At 42.8% G+C, this 27,198-nt stretch overlaps 2 protein-coding genes across 3 annotated transcripts in view; both read right to left on the bottom strand.

Annotated features, from left to right (window-relative positions):
- The window catches only part of STIMATE (STIM activating enhancer), a 34,704-nt gene extending 25,412 nt beyond the window's left edge, over positions 1-9,292 (bottom strand). Inside the window, exon 1 of the mRNA XM_058032017.1 lies at positions 9,124-9,292. Coding sequence (XP_057888000.1) covers positions 9,124-9,292 — 169 coding nt within the window. The remainder of the gene's footprint in view (positions 1-9,123) is intronic.
- Positions 9,293-11,613: 2,321 nt separating this feature from the next.
- The window catches only part of SFMBT1 (Scm like with four mbt domains 1), an 82,888-nt gene continuing 67,303 nt past the window's right edge, over positions 11,614-27,198 (bottom strand). For both annotated transcript variants that reach the window (XM_058031984.1, XM_058031983.1), the window contains 9 exons: positions 25,926-25,968; positions 24,976-25,040; positions 23,583-23,722; positions 21,589-21,698; positions 19,730-19,905; positions 18,828-19,006; positions 18,469-18,714; positions 17,692-17,820; positions 11,614-16,981 (listed from right to left, as the gene is read on the bottom strand). In XM_058031984.1, coding sequence (XP_057887967.1) covers positions 16,841-16,981; positions 17,692-17,820; positions 18,469-18,714; positions 18,828-19,006; positions 19,730-19,905; positions 21,589-21,698; positions 23,583-23,722; positions 24,976-25,040; positions 25,926-25,968 — 1,229 coding nt within the window. In that variant the 3' untranslated portion in view covers positions 11,614-16,840. The remainder of the gene's footprint in view (positions 16,982-17,691; positions 17,821-18,468; positions 18,715-18,827; positions 19,007-19,729; positions 19,906-21,588; positions 21,699-23,582; positions 23,723-24,975; positions 25,041-25,925; positions 25,969-27,198) is intronic.

Raw genomic sequence — 27,198 nt, forward strand, 5'->3', positions numbered from 1 at the left:
ACACCAATTGTTTTACAAAGAACAAAAGATACACAACCTACTCTCATATATTCTCTTTACACATGATCAAATACCATGAGAGTCAGAGGCCAATTATGCAGACTTCTTTGATATAATGTATCTAACAACTAGGTATACACTCCATAAATTAAATTTCTGAAATCAGGATGAAATAATGTAATGATTTCCACCTGCAAAAGGCTTCTTACTCCTTAACTACATCAAAACCCAATGCCAGCACTGAAAACATATTACCATAAGTAACTCAAGTTTTAAGATTAGATGGAGGAGGGTGGGACTTCTCCCCAATAATTTTAAAGCTCCTTAGACTATTTCATCTTCTAACCTTACAATTACCTTCCAAAGAAAGCATTTAAGTCCTATGTATATAAAATAATGTAGGCTGTTAGTCACATCACCTGCCTCAAAGCAAGGAAGATGTGCTGAAAGATATTGAATAGCAGCTTCTCAAGTACCAGGAAGGAAGCAAACGCAATTATTCTAAAATGGAATTAAAATTTTAGAGCATAGTATCTTCAGAAATTATGAGAGACAGAGGATATATGCTGGTAGTTGTGAATAGCTGCTTGTAATTTAAAAGTAATTTTTGTTCCACGGAAAAATCCTGCATTTTTGAGAAACAGAAAAAAAAATTATCACAGTGAAACAAGCAAAAGCAAGCAAAGGTTGTTTCTGTAAGTAAAGAACTTTTTTCAAGGGACTGCCTAGACTGTCCAAGATTGCTGTGGTGAACCTTACTTGTATTTACTTCCATGGGTTCTTCCCTTTCACAGGGTCAGTGGAGCAATGGAGAAACCTCTCCAACAGCAGCAGCACCCAAATAAACTCCTGGTCACAATTTCCACCTTCGGAGCACTCTGCAGCTCCCAGACCAGCTGCTCCTGAGCTTGGTGCTGTCCCATCACCAGGGAAACAAGGAGCTGTGGCACAGCTCTCCTCTCCTCTCTGGCAAGCCAACATACGTTACCTGGGGTAGCCAAAAACGTGACAGAAGATAAAATGACCAAAACCATATCAAAACGTACCAAATTACAAACCCAAGTTTGTTTATTATTAAAAAAGTGCAACATTTAGAGGAAAAAACATCACAAAACCCAGAAAAAACCAAGTTTACTAACTTCCTTGACATGACTTCCCCTGCTGTAGCTTGCACGTCTGTAAAATACCTCACACCTTGAATTATGAATCTGAACTTTGAACTCTTCAAAGTTCAGTGAGCTCTGAGGAATCTGAACTGTAAATCCATTTTAGCTCATTTTCATTCTCAACCTTCCTTGCACATGACAACATATGTATGAGGTTATGACAACAAATATACATAAAATGTGTGATTCAGGGTAAGTGGCAGAAAAACAGGTCTTCAGTATCACGACCATCACTGTGAACAGGTTTAGTTATCCCTGACTAAACCCTAAAACCTCATGCCCACACCACGCTGCCTGCAAAGGCAGACTCATGCAAGCTCTGAGCTTGTGTTCAGTCTGCCACAGATTTAACAAACTGAGTTTCACAGGGAATAAATTTTGCTGAGATCAAGAAATCTTTGAGAATGCAAAGCATTTCCTACCAGCAGGCATGAGGAAGCAGACCTGATTTTTCACTTCATCAACAAAATCCACACAGATAAGACCTTGTTAAATATCACTTTAAGAATGCAAACTTCATTAACCATGAAATTAATATCACCACAGAATGCAAAACTGCAGCCTGTGTGTCTGTACAAATCAGCTCCTTACAGATTTAATTATAAAACACCAGTCAGGAGACAATCACTATGCACTTTACAGTTAAACACCACTCTAGCTAACAGTCCAGAAGTTCATCCTAATTAAACACAGCTTCAGAGTTCCTAGATAATTTATCATTTTAATAGTTTACAAATGTCAACTTAACTTATCCTTTTTCCTAAACATTTCATAATGTGAATGACATGTGTAATTATACTTGGAACAATCTTATTATGGGGCCTACAACTACATCCAGCAATCAGCTGAGTAATAAGAAAATGTAACACTTTGAGTCAGCAAGACAAAGTAGGGCATCAGACCTAATGAAGAGAGACTTAGAGATTGCAGATTATTTGTCTAAATTGGTGCCTTATTTTCCTTAACTTTTACCACTATGGTATTTCAAGGATAGTTAGTGACACTAAAACATTAATGACCTGCCATGATCAGGACATGAGGGCCAATAAAGTGCTATTACAATCTATGGCAACTAAGAATTGGACATCTTGAAAGCAGTTTTAATAAAAAAACAGGTTAATTCCTTCACTTAAAAAGGATCAGTTTCCAACCCTATTATTGAAATAGGGAAAGCATGAAACTTGTCAGCAAGATGTGCCTTTTTCTGGAGAGTTTACAACGGACAGAATTTATTCCACATAGATTTTTCATATGTTAAATAGTAATATGATATTAGCATGGCAAAAGAAAGTAATTTACTTTGCTAATTCAGCCAGGGTTGGATTTCTTTCTTCTGCTGCAGCTCATAGTGCATCTCTCCTATTTGTCTCAAACAGGGCTCGGGATGTCACAGAGGCACGGGAAGGGCTGATGATTTATTTAAAGCAAACAAGCAGCAGCAATGCTCCATGGCTGCAAGCGATACCTCACCATCTGGGGACAGGGAAACACTGGATCATTGTAAGGCACAATTTCCTTGGCCCTGACCAAAGTGACCTCACAGGGCTTTTCCAAGTCCTGCAGCTACAAGCAGACACTTAACCTTCCCAACAGCAGCCCTGCGATACCGATCGTCACTAACAGCCGCGGTAGGGGCCCGAAGGAGTTAGAGAGTAACACACACATTTATTTCAGCCCGCGTTCGCTGCCCGGCCGCGCCCGGCGGGAGGAGCAGGCCCAGCCCAGCCCGGGCCGGGCCGAGCCCCGCGCGCGGCGCCTCAGGGGCAGCGGCGCCGGCTCCGGGCAGGGAGGGGCGGGCGCGGCCCCGGCCCGGAGCTCTCCAGGGTCCTGCCCCGACCCCGCCGCTCCCGGGGAGCTTCGGGCACCTCCTACGTCTGAAAAATAATGCTCTCCCGAGCCTCGCCTTCTAGCACAGTGCAACAGCACATCTTGCCGGTGCTCCTTCACCTGCACAGGGATCCAGCCCCGCTGCTGCGGTACCCCAGAGAGCTCCTTCGACTCACTGCAAGCACACACCGCAATGCCAGCTCTGCATTTACCTGGAAAGCCACTGTGGGAACCCAGAACATCGCTCTGACTGTCCAGGACGGCCAGGACCCTGCCAGGGGGCTCAGAAGCCCTGGCATGGAGCCCAAAACACCTGTGGGTTTGATTATGACCCGTGGAGCAAATTACCAACCTTATACGAAGATCAGCAGGCCACAACAGTTTAGGTAGAATATTAGTGAAGTTATCACAAGGTGGAAAAGTAGATTTTAGGGTTTGTGGTATGGGGGATCAGGAGGCAAGATGGAAGGAACTGGGCACGTCCAGCCCTTCTCCTTCTTCTTCTTGGCCTCCATCTTCTGCTGTGATGGTGGCACTTACAGATTGGTTTAGAGTAGAAGCTCAGTGTCTAACATAGGTGATGGGTATTGAAAAGTAACTGTAAACGTTGTATATGTCCTTTTGGTATAAAGACATAACACTGCCCTGGGGGCAGGCAGAGTGCCTGGAACTGTCCTGCTGGATGCACCTCGGCAGGGCAGGAGGAAAATTTTTTTATAGATAAGACACCATAAACAACCCTGAGACTGAGAACTGAAGAGCTCCAATTCATTCTTCAAGCGCCGGGCTGGGAAAAGAGACTTTGACCAATCTCGGGGTCACAGTGACCCAAAAGGCCCCAAGAAGCCACAAGGAGCCTGCACTTGTGAGAGCTCTGGGAGAATGAATAAAGTGTGTTTTGCACTGTGCCTGCAGAGTGCAAGCACAATGCTGTTCGCATTTTCACAATTAGAAAAGCTCCCATTTGTGATTTGACACTTTGGAGACAAGTTTTAAAACCGGACACAAAAAGGACCCTGCTGAGGGGTGCTCAGGAATTCATGTGAACATGAACTGCATCACTCAGAGCAAATACATTCAAGGATGCAGTATTAGCAAGTCAGAATAATATTTAATCTTGTGAAGAAATGCTTTTATTAATAAAGCTAGCAGGCCACTGCCCAGCATCTCAGGAAATGCCACGCATAATAAGCTAGTTGCTGTTACTTAGAGGTCTGTATTCCACTGCTGATGTTACAGGCTATCAAATTTTCATATTTTCTAAGCCTGCTCAAGCAGAAAGAAAATTGCTATAGAAAACAACTAAATCATATGGTTTAGACCTTTTGTATCCATTAGCTTATTTTATGCTTTTTTCTTAAAGGCAACTGGAATTACCTTTAATTCCTTCTCCCCAGAAAATTATTCCCATAAAATTACTCCTTTACCTTCACGTAAATATGAAATAATTCCTCTGAAAAGCACATTTTTGCTAAGGCATTTCAAATTCTACTAAATTACCTACTAAGATAGCTTATTATGTGAGAAAGCATTCTTTCTCCTTGGACAGTTTTCTAAGTTGGAAAACCCTGCTGTAAAGTTCACTGGCATTAAGGATGCAGTTTTTCAGGTATTTCCTTTAAGGTACTGTAAGCAAAGAGAGCACCAAACAATATATACAGAGTATCTTTTATTGGAATGGTTTCTTTTTGTTCATCTGTGACTCAACAGCAAACCCACCTACTGGGTTATTCACTGCACCTGTACCCAATCATCCCACTTGTGTAAACCCTTCTCAGCCTGAGTGCAGACACAAACTCTAGCAAGGCCACAAAAAGGGAACAGACTCCCACACTCTGGTCTCCTTTACAGCATATTTGTATTTTCCTCACAGACAGACACAAACCTTCTACCTACAGAGAACCAACTGACTCCTCTCTTTCAATAATTCATCATACAACTCACATCTGATTTCTCAGCCATTCCTAAGTAGCCCAGAACAAACACTGCCACACTGTGATAAGGTACCAATCTTCTGGCAAACAAGCTTAGCAAATAAACTACTTTAAACAGTTTGTCAGCCAGGGTAAGGGGATGGGCAGTGGCTTTCTCCCCATGCCTTTCCCAGGTTTGGGTAATAAAAATGGAGTTATTTAAACCTCCATCTAATGTCACACATGTAACACTGTGCTAACATCCCTCTCTTATCATGCACTACCCCTGAAAGCCCAACTACACAATGTTCAGAAGGTGCTTGTAATTACAGACAGAACATGGTATTGTACTAAAGTATTTAAAACCTGCTTTGTGGCATCAGGAAATAAACCCAAATATTGCACCAAGGAACCTCAAACACCCCAGGAGCAAAGCTGTCCTTTTAAATCAAGATCCTGTGAAATAAGATACAAATATGACAGCAGCAAACTTTGAAAAAAATATCTTTGGCTTAGTGACCTATAGCATAAACATGCATTTCTTCCATCAAGGGAAGCTCATTAAGACTTCCTGTTATGAAGTGCCTTGGCTCAAACAAACCAGGGTGAAAAACAAACCCATATGTAAGGCAGGAGGAACAAGAACAAAACCAAGCAATACACTTCAAACCATCAGGCAAACAGGGTTGAGAGTCACTGAGCAGAGTCCAAGAGGGCTGCCAGTCCAAGCAGAATTGCCAAAATGAGGTGGATTTTCATCAGTTAGTTCCCTTGGACAGGGAGTGAGAGCCTGTGGTCAGGAGAGACCCAACAGAAGTTGTCACACCCAACTTCAGTTCAGCTTTTCCTGTACTGGAACCTCTGTAGCATCTGGGTGAAACTGTTTCACACATCTTTAGCCTCACAGCTGAGCAGTAAAATTAATTCACACTAATTAAACACAACAGGTGGGCTCTGATAGTATGAAGTAAATTCACTGCTGGTTCAGACATCAGAAAAGGACCTCCCTGCACATGCTTCACATCAAGAACAGCAGGGTACAATCTGGATTCAGAGAGACTAAGGAGTGAATTTGTGTGGCCTTAACTTAAAACAATAAAAACCACATGCAAACTTCATCTCTTTTAAAGGGAGATGGGGGAGCTCCCATAGTAACTCGAGATAGATGATCACTAGAAGCACCTTCCACAAGAAAAAGGTTAGGGGTTGGGACAGGTTATATCTGAATCTGGAAAAACCTAGAAGGAAGTCATTCATTTAAATGGCAAGGTGGGGTGAGTGGTGAAACTGATCCTCATGCCCTGCGTGTCAGAACAGGGAGTCAAGGTAAAGGAAACCTAGGAATTAATATCAAATGAACATTTTGTCAGCTCAAAGTGAGAAATTCAGCACTCCTGTCACTTGTTGGTTTGCCCATTTGGCAGTGGGAACACACAGGTAGGCTGCAATGTGCCTGGGCTAAAAGCATTTCCCACCAGCTTCACAAGACAGACACAGCAGGGCAGCTCCCACACTCTCCCTGGCAGAGAGCCACCACATCTTCCACAAAATAAAAACTTAACACATTTTAGCCCTTCAAATCTGAAGTTTGAATGATATTATTGGCAGGTCAGCTGACAGCACAGCTTTACAGCAACTGAACAGGGGCATGAACAAAAAGGTGGCACACTGCAGCGTCAGATCTTAAACAATTTTGCTTTCAGAACAGCCCTTCAGTTCTTTGTAGATGAACATCCAGCAGTGAGGCACAGAAAAGGTCCTTCTCTTACAGCCTACATTTAAAAATATTTTCTTTTTTCCACTGAATGCAAGCATGGTAAAATTTGTCTAGAAAAGGGCACATCTGGGTCAGCCTTTGATTCAGCCACTTACCAAAATTTCTCATTCTTTACATGTCAAATCAAATATTTTTCAAAGAAAGACAGTTTCTATGCATAAAGACCAATTGTGCAATGTATCTCTGGTGCCACTACTTTAATTTCTTTTACTACAGAGGGCTCAGTACCATTAATCACAACTGAAATATTAGAACATCTCCTTCTAGTGCTTCCTTTCAAAAAGAAAAAAAAAGAAGACAAAAGACAAGTGACTTCCTCCTTATTAAATTTAAATACCAGACCAGTAAGGCAAGAGTGGAGAAATGCTACAGCTGCACACAGAGAATTACTGCTGTTCCAAAGGGGCCTGGCTGCAGTCACAAATCTGAATCAGCCCCTGCCTACAGCCACTTGTTCCTCCCTCTGTGCCAGACAGCTTGAGGACCAGAGCTACTCCAGCTCAGATGCAAGCAGTGCTGTGATGCAGCTCCAGCAGCCTCGCCAGGAACAGCTGTGCAGGTGCCCAGATGTTTGCTGAGCTCTCCCTCCATGCTCAGCCACAAGTTCCTGCTTTTCTGTCACTTCTTACCTGCCACAAAAAGCCCTGTTTGCTGAGGAAACTTTAAAGGGTTTGGAACAACACACTAGGTGTTTTGGATATTACTTAAAAAGGTGTCCTGGGGTGACTTTATGATGCTAGTGAATAGAAGCATGCAGAAATAGCAATCAGACAAACAGAATTTTTGCACAAAACAGCCCCTAACAGAGAGAGAGACTTGTACCAGTGTAACAGGCCCACCAGCTTCTCTTCCTGCTCAGGGAGAGGCACAAAATACTGGGGCAAAGCTGGGACAAACAAACCTGTCCTGTTTTTGAATATATGCACTTTTAAGAATGATAAGTTACTATGTTTTTGCTCTAGTCTGCTTTGGACACAGACTCCTTTCTCCCCAATAACTGTGAGGACTGGCTGCCTTCCACTCCCCTCTGCCACAACTGCATCAACAGTCTCCTCCCAGTTCATGGTTTAACAGCTCCTAACCCAAGTCAGAAAGTGCAGCCAAGGTTTTCATATTTCATTTCAAATAACAAGGTTTTCATTTTTCTACTCCCTACTTTTTATAGGTGCTTTTTCTTGTCATCACTTAGTCCAGTGTTACTGCAGTATGCATAAAGATACTGTTTCTAAAAAAAAAATACCATCCTGACAACTAACATCTATAGTTCTTCATCTGTTTATGCCAAATCCATAAAAGTTACCTATTTGTATGCCTTAAATCTAAAACCAACACTGTGTACTCATCACCTTATTACACAGAGGTACTTCTGTTTAGAAACTGCTAAAACTTCTAATTATGAGGCTGCTGTCACTGACCAAATGCTACACTGCTGATTCCTGCTGCCCTTCAGCCACAGGGTGACAGCTACACACATAGCTTTTGGAAGAGCAATGTAATTGTCAATAGCAACTAAGACACCAAGGCATGCAAATATAACGTGGTAGCAAATGTCTGAGTTAACCATAATGGTATGACAGCAGCACGAAAAGGCATCAGGGCAATTCTAATGTAAACAGGATCTTAGTCTTTAGATCAAACTGTAAAACATGTCCCTGATGTTCTCTTTTTCCTCTCCCATTTTTTGCTACCAGCAAGGTCACAGTCAGCTGAGCAATGACACCGAGCTTCTTTTCCACTCCTTCACTCAAAGGATACTAACTAGACACGGCACAGAGACAATCCCCCAGAATTGTTTCACATCGCTGTGACTCCCTCCCACAGGGCAGAGCCACCAGACCTTCCTTGCCTTTCCCCCACAACCAGAGAGCAGTGTCAGGAGCGCTGCCCGCCAGCTGAGCTCTGCCAGCTGCCACACAGCTCTGGGGCTGCTCCAGCTCCCAGGAACGGCCCTCCAAGGAAGCGAGGCAGCACCGAAACAAGCGTGGCTTATTGCCGGTGACATGACAGGGAAGGTGCACCTGCAGCAAACCTGATCAGCCAAACCCGTGACTTGTGTACATCCCAAACCCGAGCGGTTCCGCACACACCGCCTCCTCCTGCTGGCAGGATCCCAAGCAGAACACACACCCACCCAATCAATTCCACCAGCACGGGTACGAGCATTGGGAAGGCAAGTTTAAGAAAGCGAAAGGACCTGAGCCACCGCCTCTGAGGCCTCCCCGCTCCGGCTCACCCGGCACCCACAAAGCGCCGCCCGCGGCTGCGCCCCCGAGGCCGCCGCGGCCCTTCCGAGCCCTGCCCGGCCGGGAGCCCGGGACAGCCGGGCCCTTCCCGGGACGGCCTCGGGGCAGCGCGGCCGCGGCACCGCTACCAAGCCCGACCCGTCCTCGGGCCGCTCCTCGCTCCTCGCCAGGCCGGAGGCCGAGGCCCCGCCACTCACGCATGAGGGTGCTGAAGGCCACGACGCCCAGGAGCCCCTGCAGGAAGATGCCGAATCTGTCCATGAGGGCGCCGTTCTCGCAGCCGCGGTCCCCGGGCCCCGGCGCCCCTGCGGGCCGCGGGGTGCCGGCGGTGAGGCCGAGGCTGCCGTTGGGCGGCGGCGCCCCCATGGCGAGGCCCGGCCGGCGCCCTCAGCGGCGCATGGCGGCCGTGCCGGCCCCGCTGCCGCTCCGCCCCGCTGCCTGCGCTGCCTGCCCGCCCCGCTGCCGGCCCGCACCGCCCCGGCACCGCCCCTGCCCGCCCCGCCGCGTCACCGCACCGCCCCTCGGCCCTGACACGGACCGGCCCCCGGAGCAGGGGGTTCAGCCGCCGCGCTGGGGCAGAGCCGGCTGAGGGGCGCTGCAGACGAGCGGGTGCTACGGGCAGCTGCCAAACGCTGTCTGGCTCCAGCATCCACACACCGTCCGGCTTCAGCATCCAAACACCGGCTCCAGCATGCACACACCGTCCGGCTCCAGCATCCAAACACCGGCTCCAGCATGCACACACTGTCCGGCTCCAGCGTCCCCCCCTTTTCCAAGCCGCGGCACAGCCCCGAGGAATCCCCGGGTAAGAAGCACAGCACCGGAGGCTTTGCTTAGCCCAGACCGCACAGGGTCAGGCAAGGCTGCTATCGCCCTTGCAAGAGGAAAGTATGACCTGGGTTCTTTAGCAAAAATGTTTCATCCTTTGTAAAGGTCAACTCCCGGCCCAATGGGTTAAACAAAACATGTCGGCACTTTCATTTGGAAAACTGACAAACTGGACCTGTTGGCCAGCAAGCCTCGACTGGCCCCGTTGTGCTGTACCCGTCTTCATCATCACCAGCCACAACTGCATCAAGTTTCAGCTCTTATTTTTAGTGCAGGATCAACCCAGGTCATGTTGCATTGTATTGTTTTCTTACACAATTTCTTTAATTTCTTTAAATAATTTAAAATCCCTGTCTTAATATGAATTCACTTATAAATATGACCCAGAAAGCACATGTTTAAGTCTATCAGAAAGCAAAGCCAAGCACATGAATTTAAATTTAGTTCTTTAAATAACATTTGTTGTGTCTACATCACAAACCTACCTACGTGACTGTCCTTCCTGGCAGGTGATGCCAAAGAGTATTATTGGCACATAACAGTGATTTTTCTGCTTTTTAGGCTGTGTCATAAATGTCTGGAAGTTGCAGCTAGAAAAAGAAATGCTCTCAGGTCTCTAACCTAGAGAGTACACAGCCAAAATGCTCTGTCCAGTGCCTCTGGCCCCAGGTCAACACTCTTCTGCTCTGAGCTGCCAAAAGCAAGAGCTCAGGAAAGCAAAGTTACCTAACAGAAAAGACACAGACCAAAGCAGGTTACTTTTTCTCCCCCTTGCACACAGTGGTAACACCCATCAAGCACTGCATTTGCAACCTGGACTTGACCTATTTGCTTGTGGCCCAGGGTGGTTTTTAGCTTTCACAGCTGCTGCTGAACATCAGTCATCCCACACACGTACCTGACCTTAACCCCAATACTGGTTAAAGATTTACCTAATGCTATTTACACACAAAATCTATATTTCAGACATGAATCTGGAAACATAACTCAAAGGGCTTATGCCTCATGTTACTCCATATTCCATGCTTTAAACCAGATCATTCCCCCAAAATGCCTCTTCAAGGGTTTCATTGCATCATGACTCCTATAAGCCCTTCTGAAACCTGTGGCAGACAAATCACTGCCTCCTGCTATGTACTATTCACAAGCCTTCAGATTTCTCTCAAGCAGACAGTGCTCTGGGAAGGCAAGTAGAAGATTTATGTTAAATCCTGCTTATTTATAGAGGTCTAAAGACAGTGTTAAGCAAATCAGTTTCATCCCACTCCTATGCATTTTCTGCAGCCAGTGTAAAATCAGCTCAAGGTAACTGAAGTGCAGCCAAGAAACAAGTGCTGAGTACAATCTGTTGGAATGCCAAGTAAGGAAACAAGAACTTTGCAAGGCAAAGTTTTCTGAAACATCTCATGTTATTCAGAGGAAGCAAAACCAGCCTGTTTTAAAATTTCAGCTTGCTGGGGTAGCCAACTAACCTTTACAAAACCATCCAGAGGCTGCAGCATCTGCAAGGTTTGCAGTGGATTGTATCAAGCATCTTCCAATGTTTGAAGAAGGCAATAAAAGAAAATTACTCCAATTTGTAGGTCCTGTCCTCAGCTCCTGTATATTAATTGGATTCAGCATCCTGTGAAACAAAACCTGTTACCTTAGAAGAAGCTTTGATAAAGAGGACTCCTCCATTTGAGGGGACTGAATAAACCCAATCAGCATGAAGCCTCTCCAAGTGGTATTTATGTGGTTTGCATTCACCTTTTATGCAAGCAATGGAACATTCCAGACAACTTTCCACAGTTTTCCAAGATGGAAAATTGCTCATGGTCAGCAGCAGTATTTATGATATTAATACCAAAGCCATCAGTAACAGTTTAAGTATATTTTTTAATTTTCTTACAACCACTTAAAACTGTCATATAACACAAACTTTTGTACACTATTTACAGACAAAACAAGTAAAATATCCATCCAAAATATTTTTTAAAAAAATCCTCTGATTAAATTGTTACACCTGCTCAAACAATGGTGGGACTTAATAGGCATATTTTCTTGTGCATGTTTCTCTTCCATGTAGTACTTCAGTCTCACTGCATATATTTTTTTTTTTTCTTTTAAAAGATAAAGAAAGATAAAACAAGCAGAAGGGACACAACACAAGATGCATTTAAATCTTTGTTTAAGAACAAGCAGCTAATTAAAAAAGGCAAAATACAGGAAAAGTGCATCAGTTCCAATGAGTTAGTATAAGAAAGAGGCCCACAGGTGTGGAGCTGGCACCCTTTTGGGTAGAGATTCCTAGAAGACCTCTGATTGTCTATAGAGATTATTTAAAATTTATTTTAAACAGAAATAATAAAAAAAAAAAGAAATTAAAAAGGAGAGGAGAAACATGACACCTCCAGATTCTTTTTGTTTGTTTTGCCTTGAGGTTTCTTGGAAACTGGTGCTCAACAACTTTCAGAGTGGGTGACAATTCCTTTGTGCCCAGAGTTCAGTGCTGTCCCCGAGCCCCAGGGCTGCTCCCCCTGGTCTGTGCCAGGCCAGGGGTGCCATTGTTTGTGCAAAGTCACTCAGACCCACAGCCCTGGAGCCCTGTCAGCACACATCTGCTCACTTCCATGGCTTAAAGCTGGGCCAAACACTGCTGCCTGGGCACCTGGACTGAGCAACTTTGTCCACTTGCATGTCTGGTGCATTTCAGAACAGATACCACCAAAATGGCCACGGAGACAAAGTGTCACTAACCTTAACTCATTTTTGTTGTGTTTGATACAGATTGGTATTTTGGTTTTACAACAATAAAAGAGGCTTCTTGTCTCTGGTGGTCCCAATCCTTCACCCAAAAGGCTGCCTTTGAAAACAAGGCTACATGCAAGTTTGGGGAAGGGCAGCAGCACTCTGAAACAAGGGGTCAGCACACAATCCCTTGTAAGGGAGCCTTCATCCTACATCTGAGGTCTCCTGACCCAGCCTATGTCTTTGTGCTTAGTTACTTTTAGGTACTCTGAGCTCACAGTAGGCAGTAACCAGGCTGACACTTTGTGACAGGACTGGTTAAGGAGTAGCTTTGTACAGGATCATATTTTTGGCTTTCTGGTAAGGCTACTTCATTTAGTAACAACAGATTTGGTCCAAAGGTATCCATCCAGTCTCCAACTCGAGCTCGATAGTTTTGAAGCCTATTCCATTACATTCAAAAATCTCACAAGCCACTGGGCTTTCTGCCAACAAAGTACCAAGGCTTGTACTTCATACAGAAGAATGGAGTGCTCAGTCCAATTGCCTGTAAATATATTTACACTTCTGTGGACCTAGCAGCTAAATACTCCTTCCCTCCTTTAAAGCATCACTGGAATAAAGAACAAACACTAGCAAATCCTAAAACAACAAAATACTGCTAAAAGTTGTGACAGAGAATGTAATCTTTAAAACCACTCCCAAACTCTGTATGTACTGTTTCCATTAACCCCAGGAGAGACTGCAAACACTCCTGGGGTTCTATACAATACAGAAATTAATCTGCCTTTTATTTAATTCCTCAAAAGGAACTTTCAGAAATGTTTAGAGATAGGAAAAAAGTAATCTTCATTCACAAAGATCAGTGCTGTACCTCTCCTTGCCTGGAAGGACTGCTTTCAGTTTAGGATGGACTGCAAGCTGCTTGTGCTTTGGGAATAATTCTACCACATTAAACCTCTGTGGCATTTTTGGAGGTCAAATACTTCTCTGTTACAGAATCCTTGAGTTGGTGCAGAAAGCACACAACAGTGACCCAGCAAAATCCTCCTGCCTAACAAGGCTGAGCTTAGCCCAGCCAAAGTGGCACCACCAGGTTTCTAAAGGTGCATTGTGCAAACCCAACACTGCACAATGCATATGAAAACATGACAAGCAAGAAACCCTCAGTGGGTCAAGCCAAGGGTAAACTCCTGTTCCCAGCCATATTAACAGTACACAAGGCTCAGTGGAGAGTTCATTTTCTTGTACTGGAGGCATTTGTTAAGACATCAGTGCCTTTTCCTGGACTCCAGCTTTGTTGTACTGTGTGGTGAATTATGTGCTAGAGGACAGCACAAACCCCCGAACCCTAAATGACTGCAGTCCCAGTGATTTCTGATGGTGAAACATTGCTCTCACCCAAATCCAAGATTCAGCCACCAAAATCCAGTTTTGAAGAAAGAGTGACTAAAGCAGCACGTGAGCTCATTTCAAGTCATACTGGAGTAAGATGAACAAGTAAGTGCAGTTGTGTCATCTGCCACGCACAGAGAAAGAGGAACTTGAAACAGAGTCAAGTAGAAACACCATCCATCAAGATAAAGCCCCAATTATCCCTTTTAAATCCAGCAATAAAACAGAGTGCATTTTTTTCCAGGAAACAGAGTGTACAGTACCCGTGTGCAGCATAAAAACATTTCACAAATAATGAAAACATCCCTTTTGAAAATCTCAACAAAAATAGATCCCATTGGGACCAGACTGTCAGTGCCTCCCAAAACAAGGCAGAAAAATCCAGCCTATAAAACATGCCAAAGGTGACCAGTGAGCATCCCACTAAGGGCTGAAACTGCTGACTGCTTTATTTACTGAGAAAAGGAGTATGACATTTGTATTTAAAACCCCAGGCACCAGGTTAACAGGTTCAGCTCTGTTCTCTCCTGACAGCTACTTAAAAAGACATCTATCTGTCCATGGGGAAAGGTGGAAGCAACATCTCCTGGCTATGCAGGGCAATCCTGCTGGGCACCAGGACAACAGAACTCTGGGAATTCTACTGCACTGACCCAAAAGCATCACCTTGCAGCCCAGAAGCTCTCTGCTGGTCAAATTTCTCAAGACAAGTTGCTGACAGCAAAGCAGCAGTGTTTCTTTAGAAATTTTTTCAAGCCTAATGGCTTATGAATGAGTTTGTCCTAAGGGACTGGTGTACAGGCAAATGATCTAAGCACAATATGAAGAGCCAAATCATCCATTTATTGGCCACATATCTGGTGTAAGGAGGAAAAAGGGACACTTTGATTTCAATTTAATTGTGTCTTCACACTCTGCTTACAATATGGGAGAAAAATTGTCCTAGCTACACACTGCCCTCCCTCAGCAATATTCAGCTTTTAAATAATCTGACATTTTGATTCTGGAATGAAAAAAAAAAAAATCTGATTTTAAGAATTGTGTGAATAGTTCTACCTTGACTAGGCAGTTACTCTAGGGGCAAAAGCAACCAGCCCCAGTTACTGAGCTCTGCTTTTCACTGGAGGCAGCTCCCCCTCAGCACCAAGGGGGCAGGTGAAATCACAGGCTGTGCCAACTCAGCTCTCAGCCTACAGAGCACATCCTGCTGAATCCTGCAGCTCACAGCTTTGGAATGGGCAGTCACACTGGGCCGAAGGGACACTCCAATCATTCCATTTAAGCAGAGTCATCCCTGTTCATCAGAACCCAATAACTGCATCCTTCCTAAAGCCATTCCTGCAGCAAGCACCTTCCTAACTCACACGCATTCATGGGCCAGGAGCTTCCTGCAGATGGATTTGAACAGGACATAAAGGAGCAGAGCTGCACACATCCAGCTCCTGCCTGTGCTCCTCCAAACACAAACACTCTGAGAACAGGCAGAGTGAATGAATGCAAGCCAGCTGAAACTCAGCACTGATGTGATGCAGATCTTGAGCCTGATGTGAGTTTCCCCACACCTTTAATGGAAAGTAACATAAGCCCTGCTACTCCAAGTGTAAAGCACTGGCCTACAGCAAGTGGCTGATTGGGTTTTATTACCATGGAAAATTAAAATCAGCAGTTCATCCTACTGTGAGTCTACTGATGGAACTAAGATGCCCCACTGGTCCTTTTCCTTTTCTGTAATAAAAGCACACAAATCCCTTGCCAACTCACCAAATTTTCATCATGTCTCATCCTGAGCATCTGTAGATAGTTAAAAATACAAAGTCAAGCTCATAAGAGTTTCCAGAATGCAAACACTGGCAGAGCTATGTTGCAGTCCCCTATTGATTGCAGTTTCCTTAGTGTATTCTCTAAATAGATGTTCAGGTAGCAAAGCAAAAGTCTGCTGACAGGCTCTATGTACATGGCCCAATTGTTTGCTTGAAGAAAAAGGAAATAACTTCATACAATAAAGAAAAAAAATAAAAATCTGACAACCCAAATATAGAAAATGCAGAGGCACTTTCTCTTTCCTTCCTTATGTCCTATAGCCTGCCTGTAAGAGAAGTGCAAAATAATTCATTCTGACATCTGAAAAAAGGAAACATCCAGGTTATGCCTACAGAAGTTTCAGCTAAAGCTTTGGAACAGAAGCTGACATTGGTTTGCACTCTGGACATGCCCACAGAAGCCAGACTGCTGTGCAGCCACGGACCACGTGTCCAGAAAGAGCAGTTCCCTCCCTTTTTAGTTCATCACTTCTACTGTTCAGGCTACAGAGGTAGTAAAAACAAAAGCAAAACCAACAACCAAAATAAACAAACCAAAATAAACAAACAAAAACTTCAAAAGGAACCACACTCTTGCTATACTGTACATTCAGAACCCTGTGGCCACATTGTTGTCCTAACAATGAACAAATTCATTAAAAATCTCAACATTAACACACGAATGTGCAAAGAACACATTCCAAAGTCAGTGCTGTGGTAAAGCAAGTGTTCATCCACAGGGAGGGCAGGGGATTCTGTGAAACATCAGGAACAGAAAGGTTATTTCTGGCAGCCTACATGCGAACGTAAACAGGATCCGTTTCTCCTTTTAAAGTTCCGTGCCAACAGAACTATTGAAATGTCATTTCCCACAAGAGGAGACTTTTCTGTCATCATTAAAAAATACATTAAAAAAAGGGAACCATAGAGCAAGAGACTATTGTGTTCCCAAGCTGGCAGCTGGTAGAGTAGCCCCTGTGTTTGCATTGGCATTTTGCTCCAGATGTTGTCTTCCTTCTGTTGAAATAGAAAAAATTGAGGCTGACACACACTTTTAGGTCACCAGGGCCTCAGTTTAAGTTCATTTGGCTTTACTTGCTAGAGAAGAAGGAGCATGGTTTTGTAGTTGTGCTTCAAAGGTCCACTTCAACTTGGCTGCTCCTCAGTTTGCAAACTGCTGGTAGAAGGCAAGTTTGACCCTCTCAATGTGATGGCAGAGTTTAATAGCTGGTCCAAGCTTCAAGTCCATGCACTCCTGAACAGTGGGCAGGGTCAGCAGCAGCAGTGCCTGGCCATCGATTTCCTGTCACAAGACAAAAATTCCAGAGTGACTTTGTTGTTATTCTCCCTGCTCCTTCAGCTTTCACTCTCTGTAATTTCAGATTTGTGACCGTTTGTGAATTAGATGCTTCTTTCATGTTCCCCAGGCAGCTTAAAAATCTCTCTCACACACAACAAATTAACTCCTTTCTTAAAATGCCAGCTCAAATCCACCAAGGCACAGACTCTTAGGAGATTCTACTGTAAAAAATACAACTCAACAAAAAAAACCAAGGGAATTTCATGCAGAAAGTAATTTTAACCAAACACTGCATCTTTCTAAATAAAAAATAGAAATAGAAGCTCCACAAGGTAAAGTACATCTGCAACATCCACCACTACAAACCATCCCAACCATTAGTTCTAATAGTACAGTTTTAATAGACACTGTTTATATGGCTAAGTTTAACACCAAGATGCAAATAAAATGTTGACTTTTGTCACGGTGCATTGTTGTAGGCATTATTTGTAGTTTTAAGATTCAGATGCTCTGCAGACCAAAATATCCTCCCCCCCAGTAGTGAGAAACCTGAAAAATTCTGGTCATTCCCTCAACTCTCATCTCTCAAACTGCCACAGATTGCCCAAGTTGTTTATTTCCTCAGAACCCTATTAAAAAAATTCTTTTTCAGACTCCTTAGGGGATAAGAAGCCAAGTGACAGATTCAACATTCAGCAGCCAGAAAATGATACCTGATCAAGGAAAATCCTTGCCAGGGGAGCACAGTCAGTGGATTTGAGGAATCGTACCACATCAGCCACGCTCCATTCCAGAGGGTTACTGTCCAGCTGCAGCTTTTCAGCAACTTCCATCTTTATGTCCTAGACAAGCCAAAAGAATTCCAAAATATCACATATGCTTGGTCTTTATTACAGTCCTATGAATCAATCATTGTTGCCACATTTCTCTTCACAGAGAAAAGCAAGGCACAATTCTTCCCAACAAGATATCTGGGTTTCACATTCTCGGAACCTCAGAGAAAGAAAAAACAATTCTTATTTGCTGTGGCTGTATTGTGCTAAGTAGATGCAGTATGGAGATTGTTTACCCAAAGTGATGGTGTTTTGTGTCCTAGGCCTATCAGGGCCAAGAGTGTGTGTGTGTGTGTCGGAACTATTGGGTGACAGTCACGAGATTCTGGACAGTGTGTGCAGAGTTGAGTGCATAGCAGATTCAATTTAGATGTAATGTAACATAGTGTAATATAATATAGAATAATATAGTATAATAAGGTAATTAATTAGCCTTCTGATAAGATGGAGTTGTCCTCGTCATTCCTCCCTGCCATGGGGATCCCTGCAAATACTATAAACCATAACAAACATCATGGATTTTTATTATTCTGTAGAGTTTTCACAACACCCTTCACGGGGAAACAGAGAACACACACATTGTGGTTAATACCCCCAGGATTTTGGTGCTTGCTCAGCAGGGAGCAAGCCAGAGCAGAAATTCACATTCCAAGTTACCTTTGGCGAAGGAGGTTTGTTTTCATCATCAGAAAAGGAGAAGGTCCTGAGCTTCCTCTTCCTCTTGTCTCGGTCCTGAGCCAGGGAATGAGACAGTTCACTCTGGGTGGGAGAGGATGACAGGGATTTCTTCTCTGACACCTCTGATTCTTCAAGCAGCTCATCTTGGTGCTCTGAGGTGCTGTCCTCAGTCAGAGATTCTTCATCCACCTCATCCTGGTCATCCTCCTCTTCTGCCCCACTGCCCTGAAGAGTTAGGAGAAAAGAAAAAAGGCAGCTGTAACCCTGAAGTTACAAGGTTTGCTGTTTCAAATGAAGCAGTCAAAGATCACATCCCAGATCCATGAGCATTGTCCTACCTGGGGAGATCCAGCTGGAGTGTTATCCACAGACGTGGAAGAACGTTTTTTCTTATGAACAAAGAAATGTTTTCGTCTCTTCCGTCTTTTATTTGGTTTCTTCATGGCGACTTCCAGGTTGCTGTGGCCGCCCGGGGGCCGACCTATCCGCTTGTTTTTCCGCTTGCCATAATAGTGTGCTGCCAGGACAGAGGGAAGGAGCACACTGCTGAAATGCACCTTCAGGGTGTCACTAGTTATGCCTGCCCCTCATCAAGACTGGAAAATCAGTAGAAGGACACTTCCCAATAGGAATCCCAGTTCTGCAAATCTTCAAAATCACTATGTCTGTATTTTCTACTTCAATTTGGTTTAAGGAACGAGAGTTACTGATCAAATTTGTTTGCCCTGTAAAGATTTACTTCCTCCATCTCTGGGAAGCCTCCAAATGATTCTGTTTTATACAAAACTTATCAAAGATTTGGTCCAATTTAACGGCGCTTTTTATGATGATTTGTAGTTTTTAAACATGGCCTTAATGCACTGCTTGTTCTCACAATGTCAAATGGTTAAAGCCAGCCTACAAAACCCCAAAAAACTAAGAAAATAGCTTGAAGGTGTTGCATTTTTTCCCCACAACAAATCAATAAAAGTAATTATAATGCTACTTAAATTACAACATTAGTCAGTTCTTGTCCCAAAAGTTGTTTTAAAAAGATAAAGTTTTAATCACACAACAGAAGTTAAGCCATGGTTCTACCACTCAATTCAGAATTAATTTTTTCTCCCCTACACACTGGAACACAAATATTTTGTAGGCCTCTCTATGCAGTGCTTGAGCTGCTCCTTCTGGTGTAAAGCCGAAAGAAACTAAAATACAACACTCCAAACTCCACCTTGGTGTGGATCAGGGATCTACTCACTGTATTTTGTCTTTGTCAGGACAGAGCAATTCTCTGAACACTTATCCAGCACCATCTGAGGGCCAAAGAGGTTTGGGCAACATTCCAGCTTGATACAGGTTTTCCTGCAGAAGTCTGCCACCCGATCTGCCGTCCTCACAACCTCCACGGTGGCACGGTAGCTCTTGCCTTTGTACCTAGCAGTGAAAATACAGGCATAATTAGGAATCTCCTAATTACCAGGATAAGAGGATTTCATTGAAAGGTGTACAAAAATACTGAGATGAAACTGAGAAAAAATATGAGGAATTATGAACTTTATGGACTGCCAAGTCCAGGAAACAGGAGCTCATGTCTCTTCTGTCAGATCCCCAAATAAAGAAAATCCACCACAGAGGTGGCTACAGTGCCAAACACAGCAACACTGCCCCATCAACAACTACAAAACACCATCTGAGGGGACTGCCCCAGAGTTCAGATATTTTGTTTTCTTTGTTCACAGATGGTTTGCTGTCTCTTTGCTTTTATGGGACTGCAGAAATGCCCACTGTGCCATGGATGGCTGGTTCCTCAAACCAAGGCTGAAAGCAGCCACTGAGCTCATTCAGATAACTGCAGACAGCTTTTGGTGAGCCTTTCTGTGCTCATCCTATGGAGACAAGGGGACCACTGCCACATTTCCTATCAGCTTTTGTCCAACTGCTGAACAATTCCCTGGGACAGTCACTTGCATGACTCCACATACTGCTCCTGTTTGATTTAAATGAAGAAATTGTTCCTTTTTGTTCACCAAAATTGCCATTACACTGAAAGAGCTGCACTGTACAATATCTACCAGAGCTGCTCAGCATTTCTGCTTTGCCCTCCCAGCACAGCTACAAGCATGTGCTGATATCAACCAGATATGTTTCAGGCCTGCAAGTACCTAGGTAATACCTTGAAAAAACCAACTGTATCATAATAGTCCATCACAGATACCCCTAGTGTTACTACTATGGCAAGAGAAAGCAAACAGCAACTTCAGCTAGACTAAACAAATATTTTTTTTTCTTTATTCCTCAGCTATACCTTCTATTTACACTAACCTTTGTCATCTTCCTATTGTCCAATTCAGAGCAGTCCTCCAATATATGGAAAGATGTCTTTTTGTACATGAAACTGATCTAACAAAAGAATTACTGACATGTTCAAAATTATGTAGGGAAGTGTGCAGTGGCACATTGGGAAAATCTAATCTCTAATATGCAAACACAGTGACCTAATTACAAAACCATCCCTAGACTATAAAGGAGTATCTGGACTTATCAAATATATGCAAATATGTTCACTGCTCTTTTCCTAGCTGTAAAAGTAATCTTGCAAAGAAGCTTCAACCCAAAAAGCTCAGCAGGAAAACTGGGAGTGCTTTAGGGTAGACTGCTCTAGAAAGCCATCCATGTGAGGCCATTTCAAAGCTTCTAACTTTATTTCTGAAGAATCTTTTTCCACGAAGAAATTTGTGTGGAAATGCCTGAGAAGCTTCCCAAGCAGTACATGTTTTTGCTTTAAAACATTGATAATTATCTTCAGGTGAATTAAATAATCTTAAGTCTTAAAATAATCACCCAGAGGTCTGTCAGTACAATGTTGTACCAGTGCCACACCAGTCTCTAGCTGCTCACAAGCCTGTAGCAGAGTACACTGCCATATTATGGAGCATTAAAATCACATGCACTCCACCAGAACTCATAAAGAAATTTATGAAGAATTCAACACTTAATGGCTGCTGGCATCTTGATGTGGTCTAAGCGATTTTTCCTTCCCTGAAATGTAAGCTAAAGCACAGCCTGCAGAGAACAGCTACTGGGCCTGAGGAGCCAGGGAACAGGACAAGAATTTACTTGGCTTTTAGGGTCTCTCCATGGCCATGCCAGGCAGCCTCTTCATCCAGCTGCAGCTCTCTCAGGACACGGCTGGGTTTGTAGGCAGCGTTGATCAATAAAGTGAGAACCTACAGCACGGGAGGGAAGAGCAGGAAACATGTGTAAGTTATTTGTACAATAAATCTGTTTTAAAGTGCCAGGGCAGAATAGGAAATTACTCCTATTCATCCAAATTATCTAGCATCAAAACACTCATTCACAGCAGGATTACAGACACCTCCTGACAGTGCCAAAAGAGCACTGAGAGCAGCCGACACTTTGGGCCTTCCCAGCCCTCAGAATTCGTCTGCAGAGTCACGAGTGTATCCAGCAATTTCCAAGTCATTGCCCTTGAATTACACATCACTAAATTAATGCCTGGGGCTGAGAACTCCCAAACTTGCATAACCTTGGCTAAATCTGAGCGATTATCTTAAAGATTGTGTGTCATGTGAAGTTGTGCCAAAAAACGCTGCAGGATCCTAAACTCTCCTGTCTTGCTTCCATGAACCATGATAAGGTCTCTATTTTAATAAAATGATAATTTCTTGAGTACTGTAAAGTAACTTGAAGTTGTGAATAACCTGAAGTTAGTGGGGGACAGTAAAAAATGTGCACTCTAATTGTACTTTTTACACTCACTGTGTGCTTATTCCAAATCATTCCCAACTGGTTGCATAACAACCTTGACATTACAAATTTGCAGTTTTATTGCTGCTAATGCAGCAGTCCAGAAATCAAAGAGAACTATTAGGTATAATGCAAGCACCAAACTCTAGGATCCCTACAATGAGCAAGACTCACAACTGAAATGAATACAATTGAACATACTGACTGAACTTTCAGCACTACTCAGCACCTGCACATCAGCAGGATTTGTGCACACTTTCTGCTTTCAGGCAATGAAGCAGAATAAACCTTCAAGATTAAATGAAGCTGCCACAGAATTTCACATTTGCTCTTTTGCAGTTCTTTCAATAAAATACTGAAATAGGCAGAAAGGATAGGGTACTTTTCTGCATGCAAAATTGGCCCTTTTTCAATAGTCTGCTTGATTCTTGACAACCAGACTCTTGTTTTACAGCATGTCTGCCAGAAAATCTTAAAGCTCTCTCCCCATTAAGATACTTGGTAGGGAAGGTAAAATTCCAGGTATGTTAAGCCAATTCTTATATATAAAGTAATCATTTCATGACAGCTCAAGTGTGCATATCCAGTTATATTCCAGTCTTGGGAAATTTCCAGCCTCTCAGGTCAGATAATAACCACCTCATGATCTTTTTTGAAATTTCAGAAAAATAATTATTACATTAAAGTATCTGTAAATTTGCTGTGAAAAACATTCTGGAGAAGAAGCTCTCTGGCATTAAAGAATGGCTTCCTCCTCCCTCAGTCACATTAAGAAGCCAAACTGTAATTTCACCTGATCTATGCAAATTGTATCCAACTTATAAAGCACAGATAACTCTTTTCATTTCCCAATTACTGAATGTAGTTTGCCATTTTGACTAAGAAAATCTGTATTTCCTCTGTTTTACCATCAACAGTGCAAACCGTAAAGGAATCTTGGGATTATCTCCAGCTAATTTCTGTTAATTAAAATGGAAACATTTATTACAGCTATAAAACGACACTAACTCCTTTGATTGTGGTAATTACAGGTTATACTGTTTTAACAGAAAATAAAATTCAGCAGTAGAAGGCTGAGTGTTACTTAGATAAATGAGAGGCTTTTACTCTTATCAGCCATTCATAAAACCATTCATGATTTATACTTTATTATATGCAAAAAGACACTCCTTACTTATCATCAGCTTAAATTTCTGAATTACCCATCTGTAATTAGACAGATACTCTGGTGTTTAAGATACTCTGCTATTTGTAGGCCTCTCTATGCCGTGCTTGAGCAGCTCCTTCTGGAGTCAATCTCAAAAGAAACTAAAATATAAAATAAAAGATGTCCATCAGCTCACCTCCTTCAGCACCAGCACACAGTTCCCAGGTCCCACGGACTGGGGCAGCTCTGCAATCCTGCCTTTGTTCAGGTAAGGCCCCGAGAAGCACCGGTGGTTGAAGTAGATCTTTGGGCAGCAGTACTTGCCGTTAATTACCACTGAGAAGTGAGAAATGAGAAAACAAACATTGAAATCACACGCTGCAAATGCCCCAGGAAAGAATCTCGCAGTAGGTAACAGTTTATCTGCTGTAAAAAAAGGAGGGGAAAAGTTTTGAATGACAGGGATTTGAGGTACTTTCTGTGTCACGTTTGCAATGGCACCATTAGTTATTCCCCGTTGTCAAAACATTTTTCATACTTCACACCCGTGCTTGCAAATTGTCAAGCTGCAGTAAATAAAGATGGTCATGTATCAGAAAGGAAACATTCCCTCCTGGCTAGTCTGCTGCTTCATGGTACCACACAATGAAGAACAGCAAAGACAAAGACAATCCCAATTTTTTGGTAGCAGAAGCAGTTCCTACACAGCAATTACAGATAAATTTTCTCTCCCCCAAACTTCTGCCATCAGAGAAACTGGCAGTTATTCTCCACTGTTTATCCTAAATTGCAGCATCACATTGTTTTGAATTTTAAATCCTTTTCCTTTGATTAGCAAACAAAAGATTCAGCAACTGATAAACTGACCTTTAATGAAGTGACATCAAGCTCTCTGAATCTATTTAATGGTTCAGCATTGCTCAAAATTCAAGTATTAATATATATTGCAATACAATTATGTACAAAACCAATATTGTTTTACCCAGCAGTGTTCTGGTTTTTCTTGGCTGAGCAACTCTACCACTTAAAGACTTTAAATTCAGCAGTTGAAAACTGGCAGATAAATAAATGAAGTCAAATTTACATTATGACTCTATTAAAAGCCAATTAAAATGATAAACAAGGACACATCATTTTTATCTCGCTTTCAGGGAAGCTTCAGATGTGCACTTCACTGTACAGAAAACAGCAGAGGAGGAGGCACTGTGTTGCCAAATGGATGGATCTGTGTGACTTTCACCAGCAGATGTACTTATTCATCACATTCCTTCTTGCAACAGTTGAGAAAATTATTAGATTTTGCCATCTGGCACACAAAGCAGTTTGCTGTTTGAATTGGTTTTGTTTATCACCATGATGAAGTTAACAATAAAACTAGAGAGATCTGCTTCCCAAAGCCAGAATCCAACAACTCTGAGCACAAATATAGCACACCTGCTTCTCCCACATTATCAAACTGAACAGGTGACAACAGAAGGTCACCTGCATGGTCCCAATGAACATTCAGCTTCACAGATCCTCTGCTGGATGGGCAATGTTCTGGTTCTTACAGGATATTGCCTTTGTTAGCCTGACCTGTGATCCAATACCTGAGTCAGAAGAGTTCAGTTCCTGGTTCTTTAGTCCATCATGAACTGTCCTTGAAGATAAAATTCTGAAATTGAAAGAAGGAGGTTGGGAAAACTGACAGATAGTCATGACAGTCACCTCTCTGTTACTAAAGCACCACAACACTTTTTTTCCTCAGCTCCAGCCTTATTAACCTGCTTTTTAGACCTCCCCTGTTTCACAATGACATACAGAAACTACCAAATTCCATTTGGAAAGGACTTCTGTCCTGCTACAGCCAGCAGCAATCCTTCCTTGCTTGAAGTCCCTGGGCCACCATGGTGACAGACACCTCCCAAAGCTACCCACAGGAGTTTGCATCCCCTGACTCCTCCTAACTTCACATTTCACAGCACAGGCAGAGCACCCTCACCTTATGCATTCTGAAAAAACTGGCTTTGAAACAAAATACAACCAAAATGACTCCAGTACTCTGGTAAGGATCCCAACTGCAAAACATGGGGGAACAGACTGCTCAGTATTTTAGGAGCAATGCAAACACTGGCAGGACTACTGACAGCTCTGGTGTTTGTAAAGCTGTAAGAGTCAATAAAGCCAACTGTGAGCATTCCATGGAGCATTTCTGAGCAGGCTCACGAGACTGAGCTCCACGTGCACGACACAGTTTCTAGACTCATTGTAGATATTAGCAGAACTCTTCTTTCTGCCTGCTTTGGGCCAAATTTAATCTGGGAAGGAGCAATTCCAAAAAACCAAATTCCAGGCTTTCTATCTCTTTACTGTAGTGCAAAAGGTCTTTCTGAACATCAGCAGAATCTACCAGCATTAACACAAATGGAGTGTGGAATCTCTCAAACCTCAGTACAGCACTTTTGCAAATCTACATCTTCCCTAACACAGCATATTTTCCAGTTGAAAAATAAAGAGAAAAAACTCAAGAAAAAACAACAGCCAATAACCTGTTACTTACTGTTTCTCTGGTTGAACTACTGCAATTTTTTTCTGCTTGTTTACTGAAAGAAAAAAAAAAGAGCAAAATATGAGAAGAAATCAAATTAAGTATCTAGACTAAGATATATACATATATATATATATACATATATAAATATATACACATATATATATTGGACTCATTTCTTTAAGTTATAGAGCAAAAAAGGATCTATGTTCCCATCACTGCAGTGTCAGACAACTGACCCAGCTGCACAAGAAGTACCCTGGCCCAAGTAATTTGAAGAGAACCGGAAGGTTTACTTCAACTTCTATTAAAAATTCTTTAAATCAAGTATGCATATGCCCAGTTTTCTATGAAATTTTACTTTCTGTGCCTCTTTATTTGCATCAGAGCCTCTAAACCACCTGTACTACTAGCCAAAAAAGGAATGCCATGCTTTCTTTTGCAGCACCCAAAGGTTATGTTCTTTGGCCCAACATGTCACTTTACTGGTACAGTAACTTCAGCACTTTAACTTTGAAATGGAGTGAAATCAGCTGGTTAGAAACACCAATGACTTCAGCCAGCTGCTGTTCAAGAACACAGTGCAGCAACCAAATCAGTCATTTAGGTGATGGGTCCACTTGCTAATTCTGGCTTTCACAACCAGGTAGTAAAATAAAACAAGGTAATGCAACATATTATGCCTCATCAGCAATTTCATGCTTTGGCCCCAACAAACTTCTGGATTTTTTTTTCAAATCATCTTTTATCTAATTAGGATCCCCCCCTCTTCTTCCTCATCTGTCCTTGGCAGTGCAAGTGGATTAATTTCTCTTGCTTTGACGTGCAGAAAATAACAGCTCATTTCAATATAAAGATTTTCTTATTAATGAACACTGAAGAAGTTCTTCAGTTTCTCCAATCCCATGAAACTTTAATAAACATGCCTCACTAAGCAGTTGAGAGAAGACACTTATTCTACCTACTAGTGTAGTTAAAAAGGTAGGGTTTACTCTTCAGCACTTTGTCACTAGGGACCATCACCACCTGGCCCATTGAGAAAATCAGTTTCCTTTATTTTGACTCCAAATGTGCACACAATCCACACTGTTTTGTTGTGGCGTTAACATTTGCACAAGTGCACATGTAAAATCAGCATCAGGGTCAGACACATGGCATGAACAGCTCAGACAGAGGTAAATGCAGAGCAGGGGAGGTGTTCATACACAGACAGGATTTCTTTGTTAGGCCAGTGGATTGTCCCCACAGTGTGCAGGGGCCTCAAGCCAGCACTGTGGGGTTTGAA

The sequence above is a fragment of the Melospiza georgiana genome, chromosome 11 (assembly GCF_028018845.1).
Source record: "Melospiza georgiana isolate bMelGeo1 chromosome 11, bMelGeo1.pri, whole genome shotgun sequence".
Lineage (NCBI taxonomy): Eukaryota > Metazoa > Chordata > Aves > Passeriformes > Passerellidae > Melospiza > Melospiza georgiana.